Here is a 25,882-nt window from a genome sequence, read left to right on the forward strand (position 1 = left end):
AGAAGGGTTGGTCAGTACATGTATGTAATTACAAACAGTTTTCTTTGGCCTAACCAATAGAGGCCTGTGGGCTGTGGTGGTATTCTGGAACACTGTCATAAGTTGTAATAAATTTTTGTCATTTCTCTCCAGGATGTGACGTGATTGTCACAAATCGATATTCTGAACATTGTCTTTTCCCAGTCATTTCTCTGTATTATAAAGTTGCCTCCTCTCTTTTTGAAGGCAAGCCAATCAAAATTACAGTTAGTTCTGAGTCGGAGCAATTCTAACCAATAGGAAGGCCCGGCGGCACTTGGGGCATACATGTATCCTCAATACAGAAGCTTGCATCGCGCAACTGCGCGTATATTGATGCGCTTAATTACAAAGGGAGACAGGGAGCTGATAAGGATTTTTTGCTTGTAAATTGGGATGAAGCACAATTATACTAAAACCACTTATTATAGTGTGCTAGAGAAGAGACAAAATTTCATGACGCCCACCAGAATACCGATTTCATCTCTGAGAAAAGACAAAATATCGAGAAAAGACAATGTTCAGTTCGTACTACCCTTGGTCACAATTATTATTCATGTCCCACTTTCACACATTAATAATATTTCAACATGCAGTTCCCATAATTTATGATAAAAAATATTGGATTCTGATGTATTCTCAGTTTGATTCAGTAACTAAAAACGTAGTGTATTTTATAAAACAAACTATGGTGTCATACCTTTACATGTACAGTAGTATCCAACACTTTTTAGCCTAATTCTACCTTATTTATTCTGCAGTCTATTGTGTATCAACAAATCCACTTTTGTCATTATCATTATAATCATGATGAACATATCAAATTTATGTAAACATCGCAATATACTGTATACATGTAAAAATAACAGATAAGGCTCACACAAGTAAAAAAAACATGAACGTTTTGCCTTGAATTTGAATATTTGTGAGAATTATGCGTCCAACCACCTGTATGTATGTAATGTGTTTTTTCTGTGCCAAATGAGAAAAGTAAAAAAGATTATCTGACCTCATGCATTTTCTGTCTTTAATTTTTCAAGTTGCAATTGCCTAACTTACACTTCATGTAGAAATCACTAAATTTTACTCATAAAAAATGTGACATTTTTTACAGTAGCCAGGGGATCCACTAGATGGGACATGAAACAAATACAATTCATTACAAAAAATAAAAAATAAAAAGTAAAACATACAGCATGACAGAAGTTCTCCCAGTTTCTTATAAAACAACAATATGATAATCCAGCTTCTCGTTACTGAGGCATGGATCTCTCCTTGGAATACATAGCTTATCATTCTTAATTCATCCACTCTACCAGCCCTCTGGCGCCCTATCAATTGAAGCAAGAGCTTTGGCCTGACTGAAAGCAATCAAACCACAGACCATCTATGTCGCCGTCACTCTGTTGATTATGACAAAAGCAATTGTGCGCTTCTTCGCCTCCCCTCAGAATGCGGACAAGACCGATGTCAAGTTGCATCTCTCTAGCCTTCGTTGTTCAAGGATGTTTTCTTGCATTCAATGTGTTCTTTATTCACCTCTGTGCCCATGCATGTGACGCCATTTGCATAGATGCGGTCTCAGTTTGCTATGACTACGCAAGTGTTCCCTCCTCTCTACGTGTAGCGCTATATTTTATGTACTTGGGAGAGATTTTGTTAACATTTTTGGCGGAGTTTATTTCATGACAGTTAATTTGAACCAATCTTCTGGTGGAAGCGACTTGGATTGATTACTTTTGCTAAGTTTTTGTGTCAATTTCGATCTGTGTGTGGATCCTTCGAAGTTTGTATTCCTTCAATGTTCAGGATAGGATTTGTGATTGAAAATCTCTGTTTTTTATTCACTTTGAAGCTCATCTTGTGGTTTGTTGGAGATGTCTCGGTTTGTATTTCATTATAGGTTTCATTTCACGTCGTCTGTTTATGAAATTGTGTGTAAGACTCAATATGAGTCCATGGATTGGAAGTACATGTATCTTGCATTAGGATTTCTTTTCTCTACATGTACAGTGTACATCTAAATTACAGTTTTTACAATCAGTGATTGCAGTGTTTATTTTTTTGCAGGCTCTCATAAGAAAAAAAATCTAAAATGATATGCAGTCCTGCTGTACTGAATATACAAACAGACTGAATGGGGACTGAAATATTTCAGTAATATGAACAATCTTGAAATTGTTATCTTTATATCATTGTGGTATAATACTTCTTTTTTCCCTACTTTTTTAAACATTTTTTTCTAGCTACAGTTGATTTTTACGTACCAGAAGTGCATTCTTTGTTTTATGCTTTTGAAATTTGAAATAATTTGCTTTTCCACTGATCCAGTGTACTACATACATGTATGTAGTGTAGTTGAATTAAAAGTTTTAAGACTGAAGAATTTCTGAAAATATTGCTTTGTTATTTGGGCAACCCATCCACCTACATGTAGTCTGTCAGAGCAGGCTCAGATACATGAAGAATGAAATGATTTTTTGAAATTCTATGCTCCTACATGGGTTACACTTCATAATTCCGAAGGTTCTTTATTCCGAAGGTTCGTAAATCTGAAACACGTAAATTGCCTATACCTCGATATTCGTTAATCCAAACATTTGTGGCGTTATTCCGAAGGTTCGATAATCAAAGAACGAAATAAGGTTCGATGATCCGAAGTTTCGTTACTCCGAAAACGAAATAAGGTTAGTTAATAATTTCGGACTAACGAACCTTTGGAATTACGAATCTCATTTCTTTTTCGGATTAACGAACCTTCGGAATTACGAACCTCACTTCGTTTTCGGACTAACGAACCTTCGGAATAACAAACCTTCGGAATATCTGAACCTTCAGAATTATGAATGTATGCGCCTACATGTATACAATAATTGCACATTTTCAAGAACTCATACACACATGCCTTAAAGTTTCTAAATTATCTAACGTTCCTAAGTTATTCAAAGTTCCTAAATTAATGGCAGTGCTCTCTGCTCTTTGCACCTTCCAAACACTTTGATTCAAAATGTAATTGAGGGTTGTAAATTTGGACAATGATTTTCCACCATTAAAGATGTCATTTCCTTCCTTTGCAGTCAGCTGTGTGTGTTTTAGGCATGTTTGCTGTCGCCATGCAATCTAGCTAGAGCTGCTGCCTGTTTGAACTTGAAAATATTTTGTTTGATTTGCTTGATATTCAAGCATCCCCTGTGTACATAGGAAGCCCGGGATCTCAGGGAAGAAATATTCAGCATTTCACTTATCATTATAATGCATGTAGATTCCAGTTTGAATCTGTGAATGTCTAGTGCAAAGAGTTTTGGAGTTGGAATCAGCATCACTTTATAGTCTATTTTTTCTAATGTTTGATTGGTATCGGATAATTGGTTTTCACTTCCAATTTACTATGATATGGATGATCTAAGTGCTAATATAGATCTGTTGCAGATTAATCACATACTTGCTCACTTTTCTTTGTCCCTTTTTAATCTCTTTTCATTTTTGTGATCTGCTTTTCATTTTAAGCATCAATTTGATTGGAAAGAATGACATTGAATTTGCTATATTGGATTCTTTTACTACATGTACATTCTCATTTGTTGATTTCTGCTCATCAAATTCAAGTTTTGTACATACATTGTACATGTACATGTGCTGTAGCCATGGATAAGGTTCAGAGAGGTTTTTTGATTGTGCATTGGATAATTTGATTCTTTTTAGATGACCAAGGACTGTTAAACTGGATTTTTTTTTACTTTGTGTGCTCTTTGGAACGAGGAAATATCTGCCATGGGTGACCCCAGTTGGTGTCAAATTTGTCAGAAGAAAGGGTGACTGATGGAGTATCAAAAGTTTTTGAAGATTGTATGGGTTCATTTTGAATCATTCATTGATGTTTTCTGTTTAAACAGCTCATTATAAAACCCTAGAGATCTCTACATCTTAAGAGATGTGATGCATGTACATGTATGCAGCTCTATTTTTATTGCCAAATAATGTACAGACAGTATGCTTTAAATCTTGCTTGCAGACTTTGAAGAAATCCTAAATCTGTTTGGTTGACATGTTAGAGTTTCTTCTCCTTGTTTGTACAGTTTGTGGCAAATTGAGACTTTTCTTTCTTTTTTTCATTTTGTTGATTACATGTTCTTCTCTGCATCTTTTAAAAAGGGGTACCAACAAGATTTCTGACAGAAACAGAAAAGTATGAAATTTGCAAAAGTACATGTAGATCTTTGATTTGAAAAAATCTGTGTTATTACACTGGTTGGTCACTATTATTATCAAATTGAATTTACATTGAACTTTCCAAGTCAAAGTTTTAGCATACTTTAATCAGTGGTTATGGATAGAATAAGAATTATCTAATGTTTATAAACATTATATCAGTCCCAATTTCCAATTGGAAATTTTAATTGTTGCCAATAAAACACAAGTGATTTTTCTACATGCACATGTATGATGTGACATAGATCTGTGACAGAAAAGAACGTTTTCTTGTATTCTTGTTCCGAAAAATAAGGCAAAATGATTTCACTTTTGTAATACAGTGTATATAAGACTACCACAGTATGTAATACATTTCAAATAATGAAATTTTCTTTTAAATGCCACCTACCTTTCTGTGTAACATCCATTTGAAAAATGATAAAAATTGAGAAATAATTTGGAGGCAAATGAAACTTTGCATTAACATTCTTCTACACTGTTGCTGTACTAGGATAATCAAACTCACTTGCGCCATGTGGAAGACCATAAGAGAATGTTTGGTAAAATGTCTGGTGCTTTAATTATATGACATCCTTGATATGATGAAGCATTTCCTTTTCTACCAGTGGCACAACTGTTATTGATTTTGGTTGTGCTTGGCATGGCCAACTTCTCAATAACTTCATTTGTAAACAAGTCCTGCCTTTGCATTTTGGTAACCATGACAACCAGGGAAACAGCAAGAAGATGCGTGTTCCGATCATTTTTGCCCCAATGAGGCGTGTAATGCAGGGAATCTGTTTTTCGTTTGGAGAGCGGGGGCGCATCGTGGTCTGGTATTGATCGGGCGGTAGAAGGTAACCCTGAGGGAGTAATCAAACTGATATCAGTTAATATGGAGTGCCTGTTTGATTGTCATCTTTCTGAAAAGAGAGTGGAGTTCTCCCTCGTTTTTCTCAAATGATCGCTCTTTCTGATCTGTACCATTTGATTTGAAGATTGGGATATTTGCTCCTGGATTTTGTTGCAAGGGGAGTACACTTTGTACAAGTTTTGTATTAATCTAAGTAAATCATCAAGGATCTGTTAAAGAATGTGATCTTCACTTACCCTTTTCCTGCTTGTGTTTCTTTAAGTGTCAGCTCTGAAGAGGAGGCTGTCAGATCTGGTTTAATCTCCTACATGAAAGCCAAAGACTTTCATCGACTGAAGATAAATTGTCGCTTACTGTACTTTTACAGAAAGAAAGGCAGAAGTAGACGAGATATCTTCTACATGCATGATCAACATCAGTCTGGTCTACACAGTTTAAATGTTGGAAATGCAGTGAGCGTGCTTGTTATTAAAGTCTGATCTACATTGTACCTTTGAACATGTGGGAGAACGAACAGTCTGGATTTTCATTTGTCTGTAATGGACATTACATGTACATGATGATAGATTAGCTTTAGAAACACACATCAAATTCCAAGACTACAGAGATATTGGTTAGAATACACAGATGAGGATTTTTCATTAGTTCGCTTCTGAAGTCCTCAGTTTATGAAACTCCTTCAGGTATACTTGTAGTAGAGAAGCCTACTGTGTCAATTCTGATGTTTACGTGTTGGCAAAGGAGCCAAGAGTTTTTATTACATCCATGCTTTTCAATATTGCAAACTTTAATACAGTGTTGGTACTACTCTTTGGAAGCTTTTACACTTGCCCAATCACCCAAAATACATGTACAGGCACCTTTTATTTTGCCAGTATGAACACAAAGTAGTATTTTCAGTATAAAATATGCACAAATTATTTGCTGCTTTTCAAAATTATTAGAAATTTGGCGAGATTTGTTCAAGGAAATGGCAAATTTGGCAATACATATATTTGAGGTGTAAAAGAAAATTAATAGAACTTGTGATACATGTGCATGTAAAAGACAAGAAGGATGTGAAAAACATAAAATGTGAGGCTTGTTTCAGGCAATTAAAAATACTAGAACTTTTAAACATGTTATAGTTCAGGGGGAGTATGAATGCACCCTTATCGAGGTCTGAACAAGTTCCATAGATTTTTTTTTTATTTGGATGGTGTGAAATACACCACCTGGGAAATGGCAGTGCATGCCTGTCGTCTACATTTGCATATTTTTTTTTTGACACATGTTCGTTTAATGGTTTTCCCAGACTTCTCGTGCATGCACTGAACAGCAGGTTTAGTATTCATTTGGAGATATTTATAGATGTCAATAAACTTTATGGGTGCAGTTTCTTGTGTAAAATTCCACCTTGCCCTTAGTTTTATTGCTTGAAGTGAAGAGTACCGCATTGTACATGCAGGCCACATCTCAAGAAACTACAGTGTATAAAGATTTGCCTCTTGCTGTCAGTCTTGTGTTCAGTTTCTAACTTTAAGAGTAATTTGTGCTAACAGATCTAATTTTAAGATTTTCTTGATATTTCTAGAATGATTTGTCTCTGCATTGAATATAGAGCTGGACTGTGCATTAACTGGTGAACTTTTGGTCCTTGTCAAATAACAACTGTTTCTCTCCTTTTGCAAGTTTGTATTGATAGTTTGCTTTTGGTAGGATAAGGTATCCATCATATCTACATGTATGTTGTGTGATTATAGACCTCTTGTGATGCTGTAAACTCCATTGAAAATATGAGACTTTGCTACCATTGCTTTTAGGAGTGGGTCATCTGTTCATATCTACTGAAGATAAGGCCAAAGTGCTCAGTCTCTTGGAGTAATGTCTTTACCCTCGCTATGTGAACAATGAAAGATCATGAAAGTGAAGAAGAATCTTTACACGCGACTGGAATCCATCCAGGTCAGACCACAAAGCACAAGGAATCTTCAACATGGACACCCAGTACTCTGATTCCCCCACAACCTCCGCAGTTACTGCTCACACCAGAATCCACCCTTGCCTTGTGGCAAACTACCCCAAATGTCTGGATCGACCAGAGCAAGCCGATTAACCAATCGAGCCACCGTTATCCGCAGCGTGCAACTAGTTTCAGTCAATTTTCAAGCCTTCCGCGTCACTTCCGTCTGTCCGAAGCAGCGCCTCTCACCCAGCACCAGCAGACTTGGGATGAGATAGAAAGTATTAAGCAGGAGGTGCTTGTAAAGCGGGTGATTCCCGCGGATTATCGTAGAACAGCTGTTCGTTACCATGGCGATGAGACTGTGGACCGAAAGAACTGGGTCCCATTTTTCATCTTGGTTCATTCGGTGGATAATGTAGCCCACGATGTCGAAGCTCAGGTACATGTACAAAAATTTTTTCCAGGGAGGTCAGTCAGTGCTGTTCCTGCTAGAATCCCATGTGCCTTATTGTTAGTCTTCTACAGTATTCCTTTTCTTTTATCACTTTAAGAAATTCCTTTTCTTTTATCAGTTTAGGAAATTATGAAATTTTGAAGAATAATCAATTGTTCTTTGTTGAAAAACATGAATCTTTCAAAATACATGTACATGTACATGGAATTATTTTCACTGTAGAAATATTTTGGAATGATATTAGTGAGAATCAAAAGTCCTGATACATGATGTACAGGTACATGTACATGTAAATTCTTCTGATCACATTAGACTAGATTAAGACCATATCTTGGTGGGAGTTTCATAAAGGTGTTTGTATAAACTTACGAGCTACTTTACGATCGGCTGGTGACCCTTCCTTAAACACCAAATCAACGCCTTTGGAAATCTGGTAGCACAAAAATGAATCCCCAGTTGTTTTTAAAATAGATCGTAGCTTAAAAATAGTTTTATGAAACATCCACTGGGATTTTGCGAGTTGGTAAAGACTTGAGCTATACTCACACATGTAGCAGTAATACCTTGGTCACATTTGTTTTATGGTGGCCGTACGGCGAGTCGAAAACGGCTGTTTTGACATTTTTGTACCAACTATATATAGGTGGTTTGAATAAAAATGACTGAATACCTTGGTCACATTTGCTCTACGGCGGCCGTACAGTGAGTCGAAAGCAGCCGTTTTTATCAGATAAAAACGGCTGCTTTCGACTCACTGTACGGCCACCGTAGAGCAAATGTGACCAAGGTATCAGTACTGTATATCTGCATATATGGACTAATAATGCAGATAATATCAGATTGTTCCAATTCCATTATCAATGAAAGTCGATCTTGACCGCAGTGCACGCCAGGAGATGGGCAGTAATTGCTTGATTCAAGGCTGTTTCATGCAGCTCTGGTTTTGTCACAAAATTGTAGGTTAATTGGATATGGATTGAGAATCAGATGGAAAATAGAGGGTACTTCACAAGCACTACAAAGAGAAAAATGACAGATAAATTAGAAAATGAAACAGAAGTGGGATGATTTTAACCAATGTATTGAGAATAATATTTTTTGAATATGAGTTGATCAGAAAGAGAGCAAGTTTCATTCCATTTTTTTATCACTTCATAAAAATTTACTGTTTCTGAATTCTACATCATCTCACACTAGTCCTTAACATAATTTCTATTCATAAGAAATAGTCAATTTTGTATTGCATGTATGTATGAAAGATAACATATTAGTTTTATGAAAGGACAAAGCTGGTAATTGCTGCCAATTGTGGAGTGAATATTTGATGGTATTAAAGCTCTGTACTACATTTGCATACACAGGTTAACATATGAACATTTTAGTAGTATAAAGAACCATGCATAATTTATTGAAGATTGAATAAAAAAAGATTTGTAGTTGGATATATTAAACTAAACTACACAACAAATTAGATGCATCCGAGAACGAATCAACAATGGTATGCCAGGCTTCTCGATCTGGCATGAGAGTTGGTAAATTTGTGAATTTTTAAACACTTGTTTTGATTTTGGAATTTGTAAACACTTGTTTGAAATTACTGTAAGGTTCATTGCATAAAACTGCGTGTATTTAAATTAATTCTGGATTTAAAACTTGTACAGGTACAGGTACATACAGTACATGTATTTATTGTTTTAATGAATTCATCAAAATGATCATTATTTCTTTTCTCTTTTTTGTTTATTTTTTTAACAGGAAAAGGCCAAGAAGCAGACCCAATACCAGCTACGGTTCAGTCTTTTTGACATCACTTTCAAACGGTTCTTTGGCCGTACCCTAGTTGGACCAAAGAAAGTTTGCAAACAAAGCGCAAGCCATGCTCCAAGACTGCAGTACAATTTAGTGAGTATTTAAAGATTATTTGAAAAATAACGCCCTTCCCATGTGCTCAAAGAATGTCATCTTTTTAGCCCCAGACCCCCTCTTAATTTTTTAAGAATAATTTTATCGCTAGAGATTCTTAAGGATGACAATATCCAAACCAAACTAAAATAAAACTGTATTTTTCTTTGTTTAGTTCTGAAGTTGAAATGAATGCAATATTCCACGATATAAACTTTGCTTTCAGCTTTAAAAGGTACGATCACTTTGTTTCAAAGGTCTTTTAAAATAGAAGACAAAAACCTTACCAGAGAGGGTGCTACAATTGTATATCATTATAAAGGTAAAACTCAATGTCTCACAAAGAATATATTGGTGACCACTACTCATCTTGTTAGATGATATTCCAGTGCAATTAAATTTATTAAGCCTTTTTATAAAAGTTTTATACAGGCTTTACATTATGTGAAGTAAAATCATGTGATTAAATAGAGTGTTATTTATTCTATTATTCTCTTAATATCTATCCTTATAAACCTTAAATGTAGATAATAGGCTTGTATTTATGCAATCAACTAATGAAAAAGGGTAATTCAATGCATTAATGGAGATTAACATGCTCTTCGACACGCATGTGGTCATTTTCATCAAGCTAAATCAATTCAACCAAAGTCAAGTCGATGGCCGTTTCCATGACAACATACAACAAAACAATTCCAAAGATCCCATTGATGAATGTGTCAACAAATGAGGGGAAACAGCACGTTTGACCTCAGCGTGTTTGCATTATATTTTGATGATGTATAGTGTATATTTGTGCTACAGCACGGATAAAGGTGTACATGCGTAGTAAAGGCATTTTTATTGATTTATTGACTAATACGGGTGTGCATTTATGCAGCTCAATAAAGCAACAAATTCATGGTGCAGCAAACTTTGCACTGTAGGAATATGTTTTCATTTTAAAGGACAAGTCCACCCCAACAAAAACTTGATTTGAATAAAAAAGAGAAAAATTCAACAAGCATAACACTAAAAATTTCATCAAAATCGGATGAAAATAAGAAAGTTGTGACATTTCAAAGTTTCGCTTCATCTCACAAAAACAGTTATACGAACGAGCCAGCTACATCCAAATGAGAGAGTCGATGATGTCATTCACTCACTATTTCTTTTGTTTTTTATTGTTTGAAATATTTTTGATTTTCTCGTCATTGTCATGTGAAATGAAGTTTCATTCCTCCCTGAACACGTGGAATTCCATTATTTTAACATTTTGTGCTTCAGGCAAGGAGGTCCAAATCATCAAATTCGTAAAAATTCAAACAATAAAAAACAAAAGAAATAGTGGGTGAGTGACCATTACGAAAATGTCCCGTTTGATTCTCGACCTCACTTCGGACTGCAAACTGCGGTTTTATACCCCGATTCGCGTTTGGAAACTTTTCCAACCCCGATAAACCCATCTTGGCCAGGTAATCCCCTTGTCTCGATTTCACCACCACGGGCCAGCTAAATGAGCGTTGAGCCAAGGACGAAATGATAAACAACGCTGTGCTATTACGTAAGACTTGTCTGCCTGTAGAAGGATCTTCGGAATGAAATTATTGTATTCGATATTAATCACGTTTTCAAAGGCATATTACATTCAGACATCCAATACTAGTCCATTTTCAATTTCGAACGAAGAAAATCGACCTTGAAATAAGGAAAGTAAGCGAATAAAAATTACGGTATGCTTAGCATGCAAGGACCGCGATGCATGCATAGTTTCTGTCCGTCCAGCAAGAAAATGGGTTCACTCGCGCAATGATACAGTCTTAACATTCGAAAAATAGAAGTAATGGCATACCAACATACAAAGTATAATAATCATGCTGCTGATATGCACAAAAATATGAAATCATTATTTTTTTTTACCCCAAAGTCTTATTCATAATTTAAATACAAACTATGCCTGTAACTATTTTTTAATCGCAAACGTATTATTGCACCATACGTGGTTCTCCGGTAAACTGCCCATGTGCGCTGCATCCATTCCACCGTTTGTTTTGGGTCGTTTTTACTTTTAGTTTCCACCATTAAATGTCTAACTTAGATATGTTGTGCTAATTTTTTTGTAAGTCAAAATGTTCATCGTTGGAGAGCGAGTTCAGGCGATTGATGAGTTGGGATGATGGAGTGTTGGAAAGATCGATCACGTGTCTTAGTTTACAAAACCGCGTGCCCGTTGAACCCCGATCCCTTCAGTGCCCATTTTTAATATGTTCCCCTTCCTCAAGTACATCTTGTTGAATAATCACTTTAAAAAAAGTTGTTTTTTTGCCCCCCCCCTTAGCCCCCTTTTCATAGTGAAAGTTCCTTTGCAGTGTCCTTTTTTATCTTTGATCAAGCGACCCATTTGAACATGCCCATATTTGATTGTGATAAATGTCTGTTTTATTTTCTAGTTCAAAATTTATCATTCTGCTAATATGAGGTGATTAAAATTAGCGCCCTGTCCTTTTTGTCAGGAGAAAGAGAGAGAGAGAGAAATAGAGATGGGGTGGAATTTCCACCCCATCTCTATTTCTCTATATATATCTTTAACAAGGGCGCCGGAAGCGAGGGGGGCAGGGGGCACTTGCCCCCCCCCCCAAATAAATTTTTTGGGGGGCAAAACGAGATTTTGCCCCCCCCCCAATGTGCCCCCCTGAAAGTAGAAAAATGATAAATTTTTAAATAATTAAAGGACAAAAGTATACGATGAAGGCACTTTTATGCCCAAAAATTGTCATTTCTATTGTCAAAAATGAACAATTTTGCCCCTGACGGAGCAATGACATTATCATAGTAAGCCTGGCGTCTTTTGACGAACAGTTCCTCTGTGAAACATACCTTTGAAAAGCCCCTTTTCCATCTTATTACAGTGTGATAACGTTTAACCTTTTAATGAATACCTTTCAGACTAAAACCGAATGGCAAGCTAATTTTCTTTAATATCTAAACCTACAAATTATGAAAAAGATGGATATCTTCTTAGATAAATGATTTGATTTTATATATTTCGATCCAAAAAAGTGAAAAAAAATCAAGCACGTTTTGAAATAAAAAGATGGCTGTGTATTTATGCAAAGCGCAAGCGATTTTATTATTTTTATAACATGTCCTGAAAGTTTTCTTTTTTTCCCAATTATTCACCTCCCTTCCATCATTCAACTTTCTTCCCGGTCCTATCTTTCTTCTTATTTTTCGCCTCACCTTCCGCCGCTTCGCCCCTTGATCTACCTATGATGACCCCTCCCACGGCAGGAATTTTGTGTAAAAATGGAGTATAAGTCTCGTTAATAGAGTGTTTAAAAACAAATTTGGGGGATAAAGCATAGTTAAAGTTCATTGTGAAGGATTAATCATAACTCATGAAAACTATTCTTTATACTGAGTACGCAAACAATGAAAATATTCTCAGTATATTCCAAGTAAATTTGGAATAAAGGGAAAGTGAATTGGATTAACAAAGGTATGATTTTACTGGGTATGGAACATTCTCGTCTAACCGTCTATGCACTAAATTCAGAGGCGATTTTCTTTTTTCATCATTTCTATTAGTTATGAAATTGACAATGGCCATCGATGTCATCAATGTCATCACTCTTTGGCTGGTATATAGGGCTAGATGAGAGTTGGAGAATAGTTGGGCCGGTATGCCTTTTCTTTTCCTAACCAAGTTCTTAACAAAAACTATCTGTTTATATATATTTCGAAATTCGAGGATATAATTTCGATTTGAAATTATGTATTTTTTCCATAATAAAAGAGCACAAATAGTAGGGGGACATTTGATATTATGTACCCCTTTCCAAAATGGTAGGGGGACGCGTCCCCCCTGTCCCCCTGGGATTTCCGCCCATGGTGATGGGGAGCTTTTGCATTTTCTAGAATAAAATTGAAAGATTTCGTGCACACTTTGGGTGAATTTTGCCCTCTCGATCGGTGGCCCCCGGATGCATACGGTCATGTTTGTCATCTTAAAGTCTTTAAAAGGCCTATATTACATTGGTTTAAAACAATAGAGTTTGCAATAAGGCTCGTAATTTGCTGGAACTGCGACCCTGATCATGAAGAAACACCAGTCTGGGTCAGAAGGGAGGAAACAGGATCAAAAAGAACCCATTCAAGACTGTTTAATTCTCAAGAAATTTATTTTTGAATGCTCTTAGAAACGCAACTTTTACACTCAATTTTTACACCCTCAACCACACCCTCTCCCGCTCGATCGCTTCCGTATCTCACGCTTTCAAAAATATTGTGCCCCCTTCGGGATTTTGCCCCCCCCCAAAAAAAAAACAAAAAAAAACTGAAAGTGTTCCGGCACGCCTTGGTGGAAACAAATCTGAAAGAAAACATGAAACCAAGAAAGGTATTTCAGAGGGAGGTTTACCGTATACACAGGCTATAGGCCTACAAAATAAGAACAATAATGGGAGATAAAGAAGATCACCTGCTAATAACGCATGTGAATTAGAAAAACGTTCTGAATAGATATGAATAGAACATTGAAATGCTATCCAAACATTGTGATTCATAATGCTGGTCTTTGTATTTTAATGTTCTATGTATAGGCCTACACCTCAGCTTTGAGAAAAGGACATTCATAGGCCTTACTACAGATATGATTGGCAAATGCACGTTCTTTAGAGGTGTAGATCAAAAGGGGGTGGATGAAGAAAATAAGTCTAGAAAGAAAAGAATTAGACAGCCAGACAGAGAGAAAGAAGGAAAGAAAGGAAGGAAGAAAATAAGTCTAGAAAGAAAAGAATTAGACAGCCAGACAGAGAGAAAGAAGGAAAGAAAGGAAGAAAGAAAGAAAGAAAGGAAGGAAGAGAGAGAGAAAGAAAGAAAGAAAAAAAGAAAGGAAGGAAGGGAGAGAGAGAAAGAAAGAAAGAAAGAAAGAAAGAAAGAAAGAAGGAAAGAAAGAAAGAAAAAACTTTCTATCAACGCGTGTATACATCCATGGCCATGCGCTCGCCGGAACTACACACATTGCAATCCATCGTGTGTGGCCCCCTGCTGTGACCGTAGATGCTGGGGTGAATTATCTTCGCGGACCGAGGTCAAGAAACAGGTGTTTCTATACTTAAATTTAATCTCTTGAGGGCAATAGGATTTGTATTACTGGGAGAAGATATTTGTTGATAAGGAAAAATGGGGTATACAGCCCTCAAACGAGAGATTTTCGTCATGCATCATCAACTCTCTCATTTGGATGTAACTGGCTCGTTCATATAACAATTTTGTTAAAAATAAGTGAAACTTTGAAATGTCATAACTTTCTTATTTTACATCCGATTTTGATGAAATCTTCAGCATTTTGCTTGTCTGATTTTTCTCTATTGATTCAAATCAACATTTTTCTGAGGTGGACTTGACCTTTAAACATTTTGTGCTTCAGGTAAGGAGGTCCTATCGTCAAATTCGTAAAAACTGAAATATTGTATAATCCAAACAATAAAAAACAAAAGAAATAGTGAGTGAGTGACATCATCAACTCTCTCATTTGGATGTAACTGGCTCGTTCATATAACTATTTTGTTAAAAATAAGCGAAACTTTGAAATGTCATAACTTTCTTATTTTACATCCGATTTTGATGAAATCTTCAGCATTGTGCTTGTCTGATTTTTCTCTATTGATTCAAATCAACATTTTTCTGAGGTGGACTTGACCTTTAATAGAGTCTGTAGAGTACAATTCTATGCTGGGTGCATTATGGAATCATGTACAGGTGTTTAAAAGACAAGAACAAGGAACATTTTTATTATTGCATGTATCAGTACAGCAGCAGCAAAAGGAGCATTTTATATTAAACAGAAATGATAATTTAATCATCATGATAGTTTAGATTTGGGGTGGCAATTGTCAATCAGCAGCTTCTCTCTTGTAAATAAATCAACATTAAAGAAAAACCTTTTTTTGAACCAATAGATGAATGATATTGTATTTGTTGTGTTTTTAAATGCCTTGCACAGTTTGATATAATCATAGTCCTTCTGAATAGTATTCTGCTGTTGTGTACAGTACTTGTACATATTTGATTCAATAATACAGGGGAAAGGGGGGGGGGGGGGGGTTAGGAGGGGGGCTACTGTTTACTACCTACTGCTTAAATCAATCTGCTAGAATGGATAAGCTCTTTTGCGGGAATAAGGATTTTCTGGGTGGGGCTCTTTAAAAAAAATTACAGGCCTTTTTTGAGCACTGAGCTCCTGTGTGCCTTTTCCCCTCATAATGGAATTATTAAAATTTTGAGAATGCCTACTATTTTGGGGGTTATTTTGCAGAATTACAGCAGGGTGAATAATGAGTGCCTTTTTTTGAAATATTACTTGTATTATTAATGCTCCCCACTCCACAGGGTGTAGAGAAACTGCATTTATTTCAAGCAGGCATGCCAAATCCCACGACTGGGATAGTATACCTGGTTTAGGTTTAAAGACTTTTTGAAGATGTATTATCGTGGGATATTATAGCTTTTGTTCACATTTTTCGTTATCCAGCCCGTTTACTTTCACACGTCATTGGCAGACCCTAACATTGTTTTGATCGTTGAGATCATTGCACTCATCAACGATGCTAAGACAGGCCCTCGTCAGATGTCATGTGGCTGGTGTGTGCTCAGGCTGTTCCAACAAGGTATTTGTTGTAATCATAGTGATACAGTATTGCACATATTTTGGTTCTGTGACATTTACTCCGGCGACAATTGCTCCCCTCTAAATTCCAACCACAAATTCCACCCAACAATCGAAATAACAACTTCAAGTCTTCAAACCTGGGTTTAACACTTTACTCTACCCTAAACCTAATCCTGAAAATCAAGCATAAAACCCGATTGCAACCCTAGCCCTAAAGGGCCTATTAAACCCTACATAAATGAAATTAAGCCTGGAGCAGAAACAAGTGTCATACCACCCTTATTTTAGTACATGTACAATGTTTCTGTTTTTGTTCCAAATGTTTGAATTGTCATCTCCATGAAAAATTGCCATGGGCTTTAATAATTACAACATGTGAACTGCTGTATTGAGCTACCAATGATATCTCATGCTTTCAATAAATCATACTCAGGCCCGAAAATCTGAATGCCTTTTATTTTTAGTCTTTTGTACCTGAAGACCTATCTGTTCCCCACTCTTAACTTTGTCGCAAGAAATATTGTAGCACTAGCTAGTAGAGTAAAACTTAGATGATTCTAAGCACTGTTTGAAGGCATTGAAATTTGTAAGACATTTTCTAATTTTTAGCAAGGGCCATGAGCACCCACCAGAGGTGTATAACAATGCTATACAAGAATCCATCATCATTTATCATAGGTACCCATTTACTACACTTGGGTGAAAAGGGGTGCAATTGCTGCATTGGGATTTGAACCCGAGACCTTTTGGTTCAAACTACAATATCCAGAGAGTAATCCACTGATCCACAATTCATGTTTAATATGGTAGTTTCCATCATTATAAATGTACAATACCAATTAATCAATCAAGCCTATTTGACGTATTTTAATATTGACATTACTGTTTTCAGCATATCATCTGTCATATTGACTAATTGATTTTAGAGTTAATTTTTCCAATTGCTTGGAGCCAGAAATGCATCTGTCTGCATATCAAAACAATTTCTACATAGTTTTTCTTCACATAATACTATTGTTGTATCAAAATATTGAACTTGAAGGTTTTCAGATTAAAAAAAAAATTAAATTTGCAGTCTTTTTTCCTTCTTTCTTTCTTTAAAATTCATGATAGTAATACAGTTAGTTTGCACTTTTTATTTTTCACTATGAAATGTTATTGTTTCACACATTTTCTGTGCTTCTATGTAGAAATTAGCTTTTTCATTTTAACATGGTTAGGTTTGTAATAAAAAGTCATGAAATAATATTTCATTCTATGTATTTTATTTTACCTATATGATCATGCTACAATGGATACATGTTTCCATGCAAAAGGACATTTTTTAAATTGTTGTCAAATACATTATATTTCATACTTATACATTATATCTCTTAGGTGATATACCAGACACGTCTCAATCCACGCCAGCTCCAGTGAGAAGGGCGGATGTCTACCATGGTTCCCCTAGAGCTCTTCTTTACCTAGAAGATGATGATATTGAAGGTAATGGTCAATATCTGTCACAATCAATTGATAAAAAAGACAATTTAACCTTTTAATATTTATCTGTAATGCTGTAAAATGTTCGAAATTTATTGTTATTTCCTGTATTCTGAGGATGCAGAGGAAGAGAATCATCAAATGTTCAAAGTAGTGACATCATATCTAGTAGATTCTCTATCAGAATGATTACTCTGGATTTAGCAGAGCAGCTGTTATATGCACTGTGTCTAAAAGGCACCTAACAATCGATACAAATCCTATGTTATTATTGATATATTCATTGAGAATAATGAAAAAAAATGACTTAAAGATAAATTCCAGTTTTGGTAACGATCTCAAAATGACTTTTTACAGAATCTAATATAATGACCACCCAAGTGTCTGTATGAATAAAAAATATGTGCCAAAGGATTCTGGAAGAAATTGTGTAATTGCTGAGAAATCAGCAAAATAAGCGCGGATTCGGTCACTTCCGTCGGGTCTTTATTCCAGCAATAATAATACACTGTCCAACGTGTGCCTATCTGTGTTGGTGATCTTCAGTGTGAACATTTTTCAGCGTAGATTTCAAGATTTCACAAAGTTCAGTTTATGTAACTGTACCGGATCTTGATTCTCGATATACTGACAATTAAGCCTGGTTTTACAGACATTCTCATAGAATCGGTGTTTACTGCAACTACTGGCATTTCTCTAAAGGAAGATGGGAGCGTATAGGCGATGGCTTCATAGTATCGCCAAATCAGACGTTTTGCTTACGTTTCGCATAATGGCATCATACCTATACTTGCAAAAGCAAAGACTATTTGGCTGCAGCCTTGGCCTAGATGATAGTCTAGGTCTTTTCATCTTTTATTGATAAAAGTTATTGACTTCAACTGTTTTCTAATTCTGGCACAATTATTTTAATCAAATATTTGTTCCTCCTTGGTTTTCTATGGTTATGTTATTAAAGCGTAAGTTGATTCCTTTTCTTGTGCAACCTACCTGTTTTATATTTTGTAACCCTATTATATGTAATGATCTTTTTTCACTCAATCGGGTGTGGGAGGGAAGGCCTGTGGGCCATGGCCATTAAGTTGACCTATTCCCTACCCAGGCTACCTGGTTGGGTGAGAAAAGGTCTAAAAACTATTTGTATTTTTGTAATATTTCTCAATCTTGCATTGTACATGTTTTCTTTTCGATTAAGTGCCGAATAAAATAATAATAATAATAAAATTTCCACCTTGTGTTGCAATCAGGTAACCCAAACATCACCTTTGTGTCTGACTGCCAGCTGTGTTTCACCATCAAGACCCACCGCTACCTGGAGAAGATCTTCCACCTACTACCAGAGAACATCCTAGCTCTAGGGACTGACATCATCCCTGGTGTGACCATTGTGGATGCCAACTCGGGTAAGACTTTGGAGAGTTAACAATTAATAGGATATTGTCCTATTTAGTAGGATTTTAAAAGGAAAGTGACACTAAAGAGGGTTTTTCCCCTAGAAATAGGATTTTTGAAACTTGTAAGAATGATAAACTTCGATGAATCCTAGTTTTAGTTTTTTTTAAGGGAAAGTGACAATAAAGATGATTTTTCTCCTAGAAATGCAATATTTGAAACTTTTGAGAATGATGAAATTTTTGTATGTCTTTCAAAATTTTTAAGTAAAATGGGATTAAGGCTTGAAAATAGGACAAAATTAAATTAAGAACAGGATTTTTTCCCATTCAAGATTAGCAGCTCTGGCTTTGTAATTATGACTAAGTTTTTTTTCATTGTGTGATTTGGCTATTTGGTAACTAGCCTGCCTACTTTGGAGCATGTTTGAAGTGAAGAAGGAATAAATCAATCCAAAGTTAATTACTTAAAAATTTGGATATCAGCAGTTGCCAGAACTCATTTTTCTTTCAATGTTATCTGAAATTGGAAAAGGGTTTGAGCTAATAATGTTGAAGCTTTCTTGAAGAAAGAGTGAGTGTTAAAAATCATCCTGAGGGTTGTAGCTTTTGCTTGTAATCCAGCTGCTACCAAAACTTATGAATTAAATCCATCTTAGGGCAAAGATTGAAATCTAAGTCACATCCAGTTAGTGGTGTTACTTGCTGATCCATGACATGAATGAATGAATTTGATTTATCACTGTCAGTAAAATTGTAATGACATTAATAATATCAATTGTTTGTAAAGGCCAAGTAGTCTGTCCAACTCAATTGCCATGTTTCTACAGAGACTCATCAATCAGTATCACCCTTGTACGTATCCAGAATTCTGAAAAACTTCCTTGTTGAAATAGACGCGATGCGGTTTATTGATAAACCGCGATATCCCGCGAAATACGGTTTCTCACAACCACCTCTGGGAGGTGGTTATTGCTGTGTTCCGCGACGCGCAATGTGAATAATCTGATTATTCACTCTGTACATGTAGACACAGGTTGGTTTATTAAGGGCGATACATTTTGGATTCTGGAAAAGATATACTGTTTTTTAACGATTCTCTATAAAAACACACTAAATGGTTATAAGTCATCTTTTGAAATACCATGAGGTGATTATTCAATTATTTTAAATCCTAAGAAAGGGTATACCTTATTTTGAATAGAAAATCATAAAAATTTGTATGGTTTTGAACCATGAATTCTTTTCCGCTCAGATTATTTTTTTGTGCTAATTTCCAATGTATTCTTTTTTTTGTTAATCTTGTTTCCCTCTATCTTGATACTTTTGCTAATTTTTACTGTATTCTTATTTTTTGTTGATCTTTCCCCTTTATCTTGATATTTAATGAAGGAGGGGACAGTTTGAGAAAACCTAAGCCATTGAAGAAAGTATCCTGCTCCATTGACAAGGTTCAAGTCACGCTCCATCCTAACGTAGAGAAGTTCGAGGATGACCTTTGTAAACTCATCAACTCTGATAGGACTCTACGGGTAAGATTTTTCAAACTTGTTATGTGCGTGCGTTTAACCCCACAAGCAATTAATTGATTTGGAGCTATTTTGATATTTTTTTGCATTTTATCGGGGCTGTGTTTTTATCTCGTCCGACCTGTAGAGCCAGATGAGCTTGTCCTGTTGCGTAGTGTTTGTTGGCTGTTGTCTGTCGTCTGTCCAAAATATCAAGAAATCCTCTTCTTTGTCATTTATGTCTGATTTCAATCTTGTTTGCTTTATATGATACAAAACTTGAGACAGAATTTTGAAATTCACCAAATATGGTAATTCATGTCTTTGTTTCAAAATTCACACAAAATGTTTCTTCTTCTTTATTTGTTGACCGATTTTGATTTTTTTTTGTTCATCTTGTGTATATACAGGAATTTTGTCAAACCTGAACACAGAATTATGAAGATTTCACTAGAAAAAAATTCCTATTTTTATGTGAAATTTACTTAAAGGTCACAACATTTTTATCCAAAGCAGTATACTCATATTTTCATCCCATAAAAATCAAACTTATATATCTATCCGTACGCATGTAGGAGGAAGTCACATCGGATAAAGGGGTCGTTCAAGTGGCTGAGAGGAGATTGCATGTTGGTATCCACAACGGCTGGGGGTACGTTGACTCCCCTCAGATTATGATGCTGGATGCTGATACGTTGAGCAGAGGGGGCTCCAGGGGGAGTAAGAGAATGGGAAAGAAGGGCATCTCTGGCTCCAGGTAAGAAATACATGTATATACATGTAATGTGATAAAGACCAGGAGCTGCATGAATGTAATGATGATGATGATGATGATGATGATAATGAAGGTGATGAAGGTGATGATGATGATGATTGCGGATAATGCTGCTGCTGATGATGAAGGTGATGCTTTTGGGAGTGGTGATAAAGATGATAATGATGAATCTGATGATGGTAACAATGATGATTATACTGTTGGTAATGATGGTTGTGATGATGATGATGAGGATGATGAATCTGATGGTTGTGGTGATGATATTGATTCTGATGGTGGTGATTATGATGATGATGATGATGATAATGGTGGTGATAATGATGATGATGATTATGATACAGCTAATGATACTGTTGATGTAAAGATGAGGATTATGATTATGATATTGCTAATGATGATGTTGATGTGATGATGTTGATGATGATGTGGTGATGACAACGATGACGACAGCAACAATGACAACAATAATGATAATGATAATGACAGCAATATTGTTTTTACATAGTAAGTGCATCTCATTCTCATTTTGTATTTTCACTACCAGGGAGAGTCTACAAGGCACATCAGTCCTGCATGTAAAGGGTAGTATCAAACTATCAGAGGTGGTCAACGATCCTCTCTTTAGCTTAGTCTTCATGATGGAATACATCGTCACGATACCAAACTCTATGAGTGACAAGAAGGTAGGTTTAATTCAGTCAATCATGTGCTTATCAAAATTTATTTTAAAATGCAATAATTGTCAGATTTAGGAAGAAAATGTCATTGTATCTATTTTATTTTCCTTTATTTTAACCAAACCATGAGAAAAGGAGTTCATTTTGTAATTTTTTGAGTTTTGACTTTATACAATGGTTTTATGCACAACACTTAAATCCACTCCAAATATATGAGCAGAATGAAGACAAATGAAGAGAAAATATCAGCAACAATAGTTAATTTCTTGAAGAAGTTTAAAAGTTGTGATTAGCCCATGCAAATTTGCATCTTCTAAACATAATTCATGTTAACTTCATATTCATTTTAGCTGTTCACATTTTTATACTAAAAAAATCTGTCAGTAAACTGAAAATGCTGGTGTTACAAATAAAAAGAAATGAAGTCCACTTCAAACATTCTTTTTACTGTTTATTCATTTATTCATGCATGTTCATAAGTTCTATTGGCATATATTTCTTTTGCAGCTGAATTCAAGCATGAATCGTCACCAAACCCGTAACATCGCAGTCCGCTGGGCTGCGTGGTGCCCTAAGTTCCAGGACTCCTTGTCTGAGGTCAACCTGACGTTCACCGGAGGGCCGGTCCCAAACCCTGACGGGATCCTTTTCTATAAGTGTGATGAGCCATCTAGCAATGAGATGAACAAGATGGTGGCTGGAAAACTCAAATTTGTCTTCAAGATTAAGGTTAGTGAGAAATAATTTTCATTTTTTAGGAGCTTTTTCTTTTCTTTGCTCAACAAATATTCATGCGCTAAATACAATAGGCCTTATGAATTGATCTAATAGCGCCGCCATCTCAGAGGCTGGAGCCATTGCCTTGCATGTGTTGCTGATCTGCAACTGGCTCATCTCTGACAACTCTGTTTATGCATATTCCTATATCCTCTGAGGGAGGGCACTATGAGGTTATGACATCATATGCGTAAGGTCTGTTACTATCATTGTGCTGTATATGGGATATTGAATTTCTAAGTATTCTTGAATACATGACTGTACAGTATTGCTTTTGGCGGTTTGGGGTGCAACTCCAAAGTAGATGGTAACCCCAAACCTTGTCTCTTAGGGGCGATTGTGACTCCCATGTATTTCCTTCTTGAGAAATGTCTTGATCTTTAGACATGTGTTCAGACAGTGGTTGTGAGTCATATGTCTTGTCTTGGTTCTTGAATGGTAATGTCTTGGACTTTTGTCTCAAAGGAAACTGTCCTACATGAATATCTTGGAGGCCAAGATATTGAAGATGAAGAATCCTTCAGCAGCTCCAAAGCTAGCCAAAGATGAAAACCTGGGACCTGTTGCATAAAACTTTGCCATAAAAAATCTCTGATATTTTTCCCCAGAGTTTTTGTCTCACCTGCGAAGCAGAGTGAGACTATAGGCGCCGCTTTTCCGACGGCGGCGGCGGCGGCGTCAACATCAAATCTTAACCTGAGGTTAAGTTTTTGAAATGACATCATAACTTAGAAAGTATATGGACCTAGTTCATGAAACTTGGCCATAAGGTTAATCAAGTATTACTGAACATCCTATTAAAGTTTCATGTCACATGACCAAGGTCAAAGGTCATTTAGGGTCAATGAACTTAGACCATGTTGGAGGAATCAACATCGAAATCTTAACCTGAGGTTAAATTTTTGAAATGTCATCATAACTTAGAAAATATGTGGACCTAGTTCATGAAACTTGGACATAAGGTTAATCAAGTATCACTGAACATCCTGCATGAGTTTCACGTCACATGACCAAGGTCAAAGGTCATTTAGGGTCAATGAACTTTGGCCGAATTGGGGATATCTGTTGAATTCCCATCATAACTTTGAAAGTTTATGGATCTGATTCATGAAACTTGGACATAATAGTAATCAAGCATCACTGAATATTTTGTGCAAGTTTCAGGTCTCATGAGTAAGGTCAAAGGTCATTTAGGGTCAATGAACTTTGGCCGAATCGGGGGTATCTGTTGAATTACCATCATAACTTTGAAAGTTTATTAGTCTAGTTCATTAAACTTGGACATATGAGTAATCAAATATCACTGAACATCCTGTGCGCGTTTCAGGTCACATGACCAAGGTCAAAGGTCAATGAACTTTGGCCGAATTGGGTGTTCTGTTGAATTACCATCAAAACTTTGAAAGTTTATGGATCTGATTCATGAAACTTTTACACATAAGAGTAATCAAGTATCACTGAACATCCTGTGCGAGTTTCAGGTCACATGATCAAGGTCAAAGGTCATGTAAGATCAATGAACTTTGGCCATGTTGGGGTTTTTGTTGAATAACCATCATATCTCTGTAAGTTTATTGGTTTCGTTCATAAAAAGTGGACATAAGAGTAACCATGTATCACTGAACATCTTGTGCGAGTTAGAGTAGTATTCAAAGTCAGCACTGCTGCTATATTGAACCGCGTGATGCAGGTGAGACGGCCAGAGGCATTCCACTTGTTTCCATATTCATTGAAAGTGAGTGTGCACCATGGAGGGAAACTGCAATGCGCTCAAAATCTTTAGCGCTTTACTTCAATCTGTCAGTGTTGAGTGTTTTGAGACGAGCTTGGTTTTGGCAAATTCTTACCACAAGTGTCTATGAAAGATAATTGCAATCAATTGCAAATGTGCAAATTTACAAGTGATAGATTAGTTTTAACTAATGTAAATCAATTAGTTGATGCAAGAAGCAGACCATCAATCAATTGCAAATTTGCAATGAAATACGTGAATTTGGATTGATTTCGGGCCTGGAAGGTGACTTGCGATCAATTGAATGGATTCGCAATATGGTTCGCCATCTATCGGATGCAGCAAACAGGCCAAATTTCTAACGTAGTATCAACGTCATGGGCAGGAACAGGCAGTGCACATTGTGATGCTTCAAGAATGAAAACCATAAGGCAAGAATTCACCCCAAAAGGTCTAAATTTCGCAAAGAAATATGTGGGCAAATTTCTCTACCACCTCCTGGAGCCTAGTAAACAGCATATATCAGGTCAAGCCACACCGGCCAGCGCTTCATGTGTCCATACACTGTACATGTAGTATCAGCACGCACAACAAATGTAAACTTTTTCCTGTGAGGCATTGCGAATTTCGGCCGGTCCGCTGCAACACCCCATACATATGTCTTGGTCTCTCTCTGGGATGTTATTGTCTCTGTCTAAAGGCCTGGTCACACCGCCTGAGCGTTGTTGGAGCGGCCTTGTAGCGGTAGGGAGAGAGGGTCAAATTTCGCTCACAAAATTGGGGAAAAATCGAACACAAAATAAAAACAATCGAAATCGAAAATGGTGGACGGTAGCGAGCGGTGATGATTTTTTTCTCTCCGCTCCACGACTGCTCCAACACGCTCGGGCGGTGTGACCAGGCCTTAATATTCGAGGCTATCTCCCATCCAACACTGACATTGATAATGATATTATTAGTATTTCACAAACTTATGTATTTTATTTCAATTACAGAAAGAAGAGTCGAGGCGCCCTCTTAGTCCGCAGTCTACATCGGTGCCGTCAGAGGCTCCCAGGTTACATAGGCCATCGGTAAGTTCACAGTTCAATACCCAATGCCATAAAGGATGATTTGAATATACTTTCGTGAATAAAACTGGCCTGCTTGCATTATAGTATTATAATTATCCCTGAAACTTTTTTTTTGGAGGGGGACGGTGGAAGGAGGGTGAATAATAATTCAGTCGTGATTGTTGCTTTCTGATACCCCTTTCATAAAACCAATTATGTGGCTAATAGCAGCATAATTTGGTCGTAAAATTGGAGTAGGACAAGAGTTATCCGCATTATTTTGATGCTGCTATTATCCGCATAATAGCAGCATCGGGACAAGATTTTGAGTTTATGAACGCATTTCCAAATAATGTGGATAATCGCCATGGTGCAGTCACAAGGTCACCCTTTTCCAACACAACCGCATCGGAGGGGGCGTGTCCAGTTGTCATGATGATTATCCGCCTTTT

At 36.4% G+C, this 25,882-nt stretch overlaps 1 protein-coding gene across 3 annotated transcripts in view; it reads left to right on the plus strand.

Annotated features, from left to right (window-relative positions):
- LOC121427208 (nephrocystin-4-like) overlaps positions 1–25,882 on the plus strand; it is a 64,666-nt gene that overhangs the window by 7,186 nt on the left and 31,598 nt on the right. For 2 of the 3 annotated variants that reach the window (XM_041623484.1, XM_041623485.1), the window contains exons 1-10: positions 6,519–7,467; positions 9,238–9,384; positions 15,899–16,034; positions 17,414–17,521; positions 18,766–18,921; positions 20,302–20,441; positions 20,993–21,174; positions 21,737–21,875; positions 22,377–22,598; positions 25,374–25,451. In XM_041623484.1, coding sequence (XP_041479418.1) covers positions 6,973–7,467; positions 9,238–9,384; positions 15,899–16,034; positions 17,414–17,521; positions 18,766–18,921; positions 20,302–20,441; positions 20,993–21,174; positions 21,737–21,875; positions 22,377–22,598; positions 25,374–25,451 — 1,803 coding nt within the window. In that variant the 5' untranslated portion in view covers positions 6,519–6,972. Of the gene's footprint in view, positions 1–6,518; positions 7,468–9,237; positions 9,385–15,898; positions 16,035–17,413; positions 17,522–18,765; positions 18,922–20,301; positions 20,442–20,992; positions 21,175–21,736; positions 21,876–22,376; positions 22,599–25,373; positions 25,452–25,882 lie in introns of those variants that run through there. The other variant, XM_041623486.1, reaches the window with a different exon arrangement.

The sequence above is a fragment of the Lytechinus variegatus genome, chromosome 14, assembly GCF_018143015.1.
Source record: "Lytechinus variegatus isolate NC3 chromosome 14, Lvar_3.0, whole genome shotgun sequence".
NCBI lineage: Eukaryota > Metazoa > Echinodermata > Echinoidea > Temnopleuroida > Toxopneustidae > Lytechinus > Lytechinus variegatus.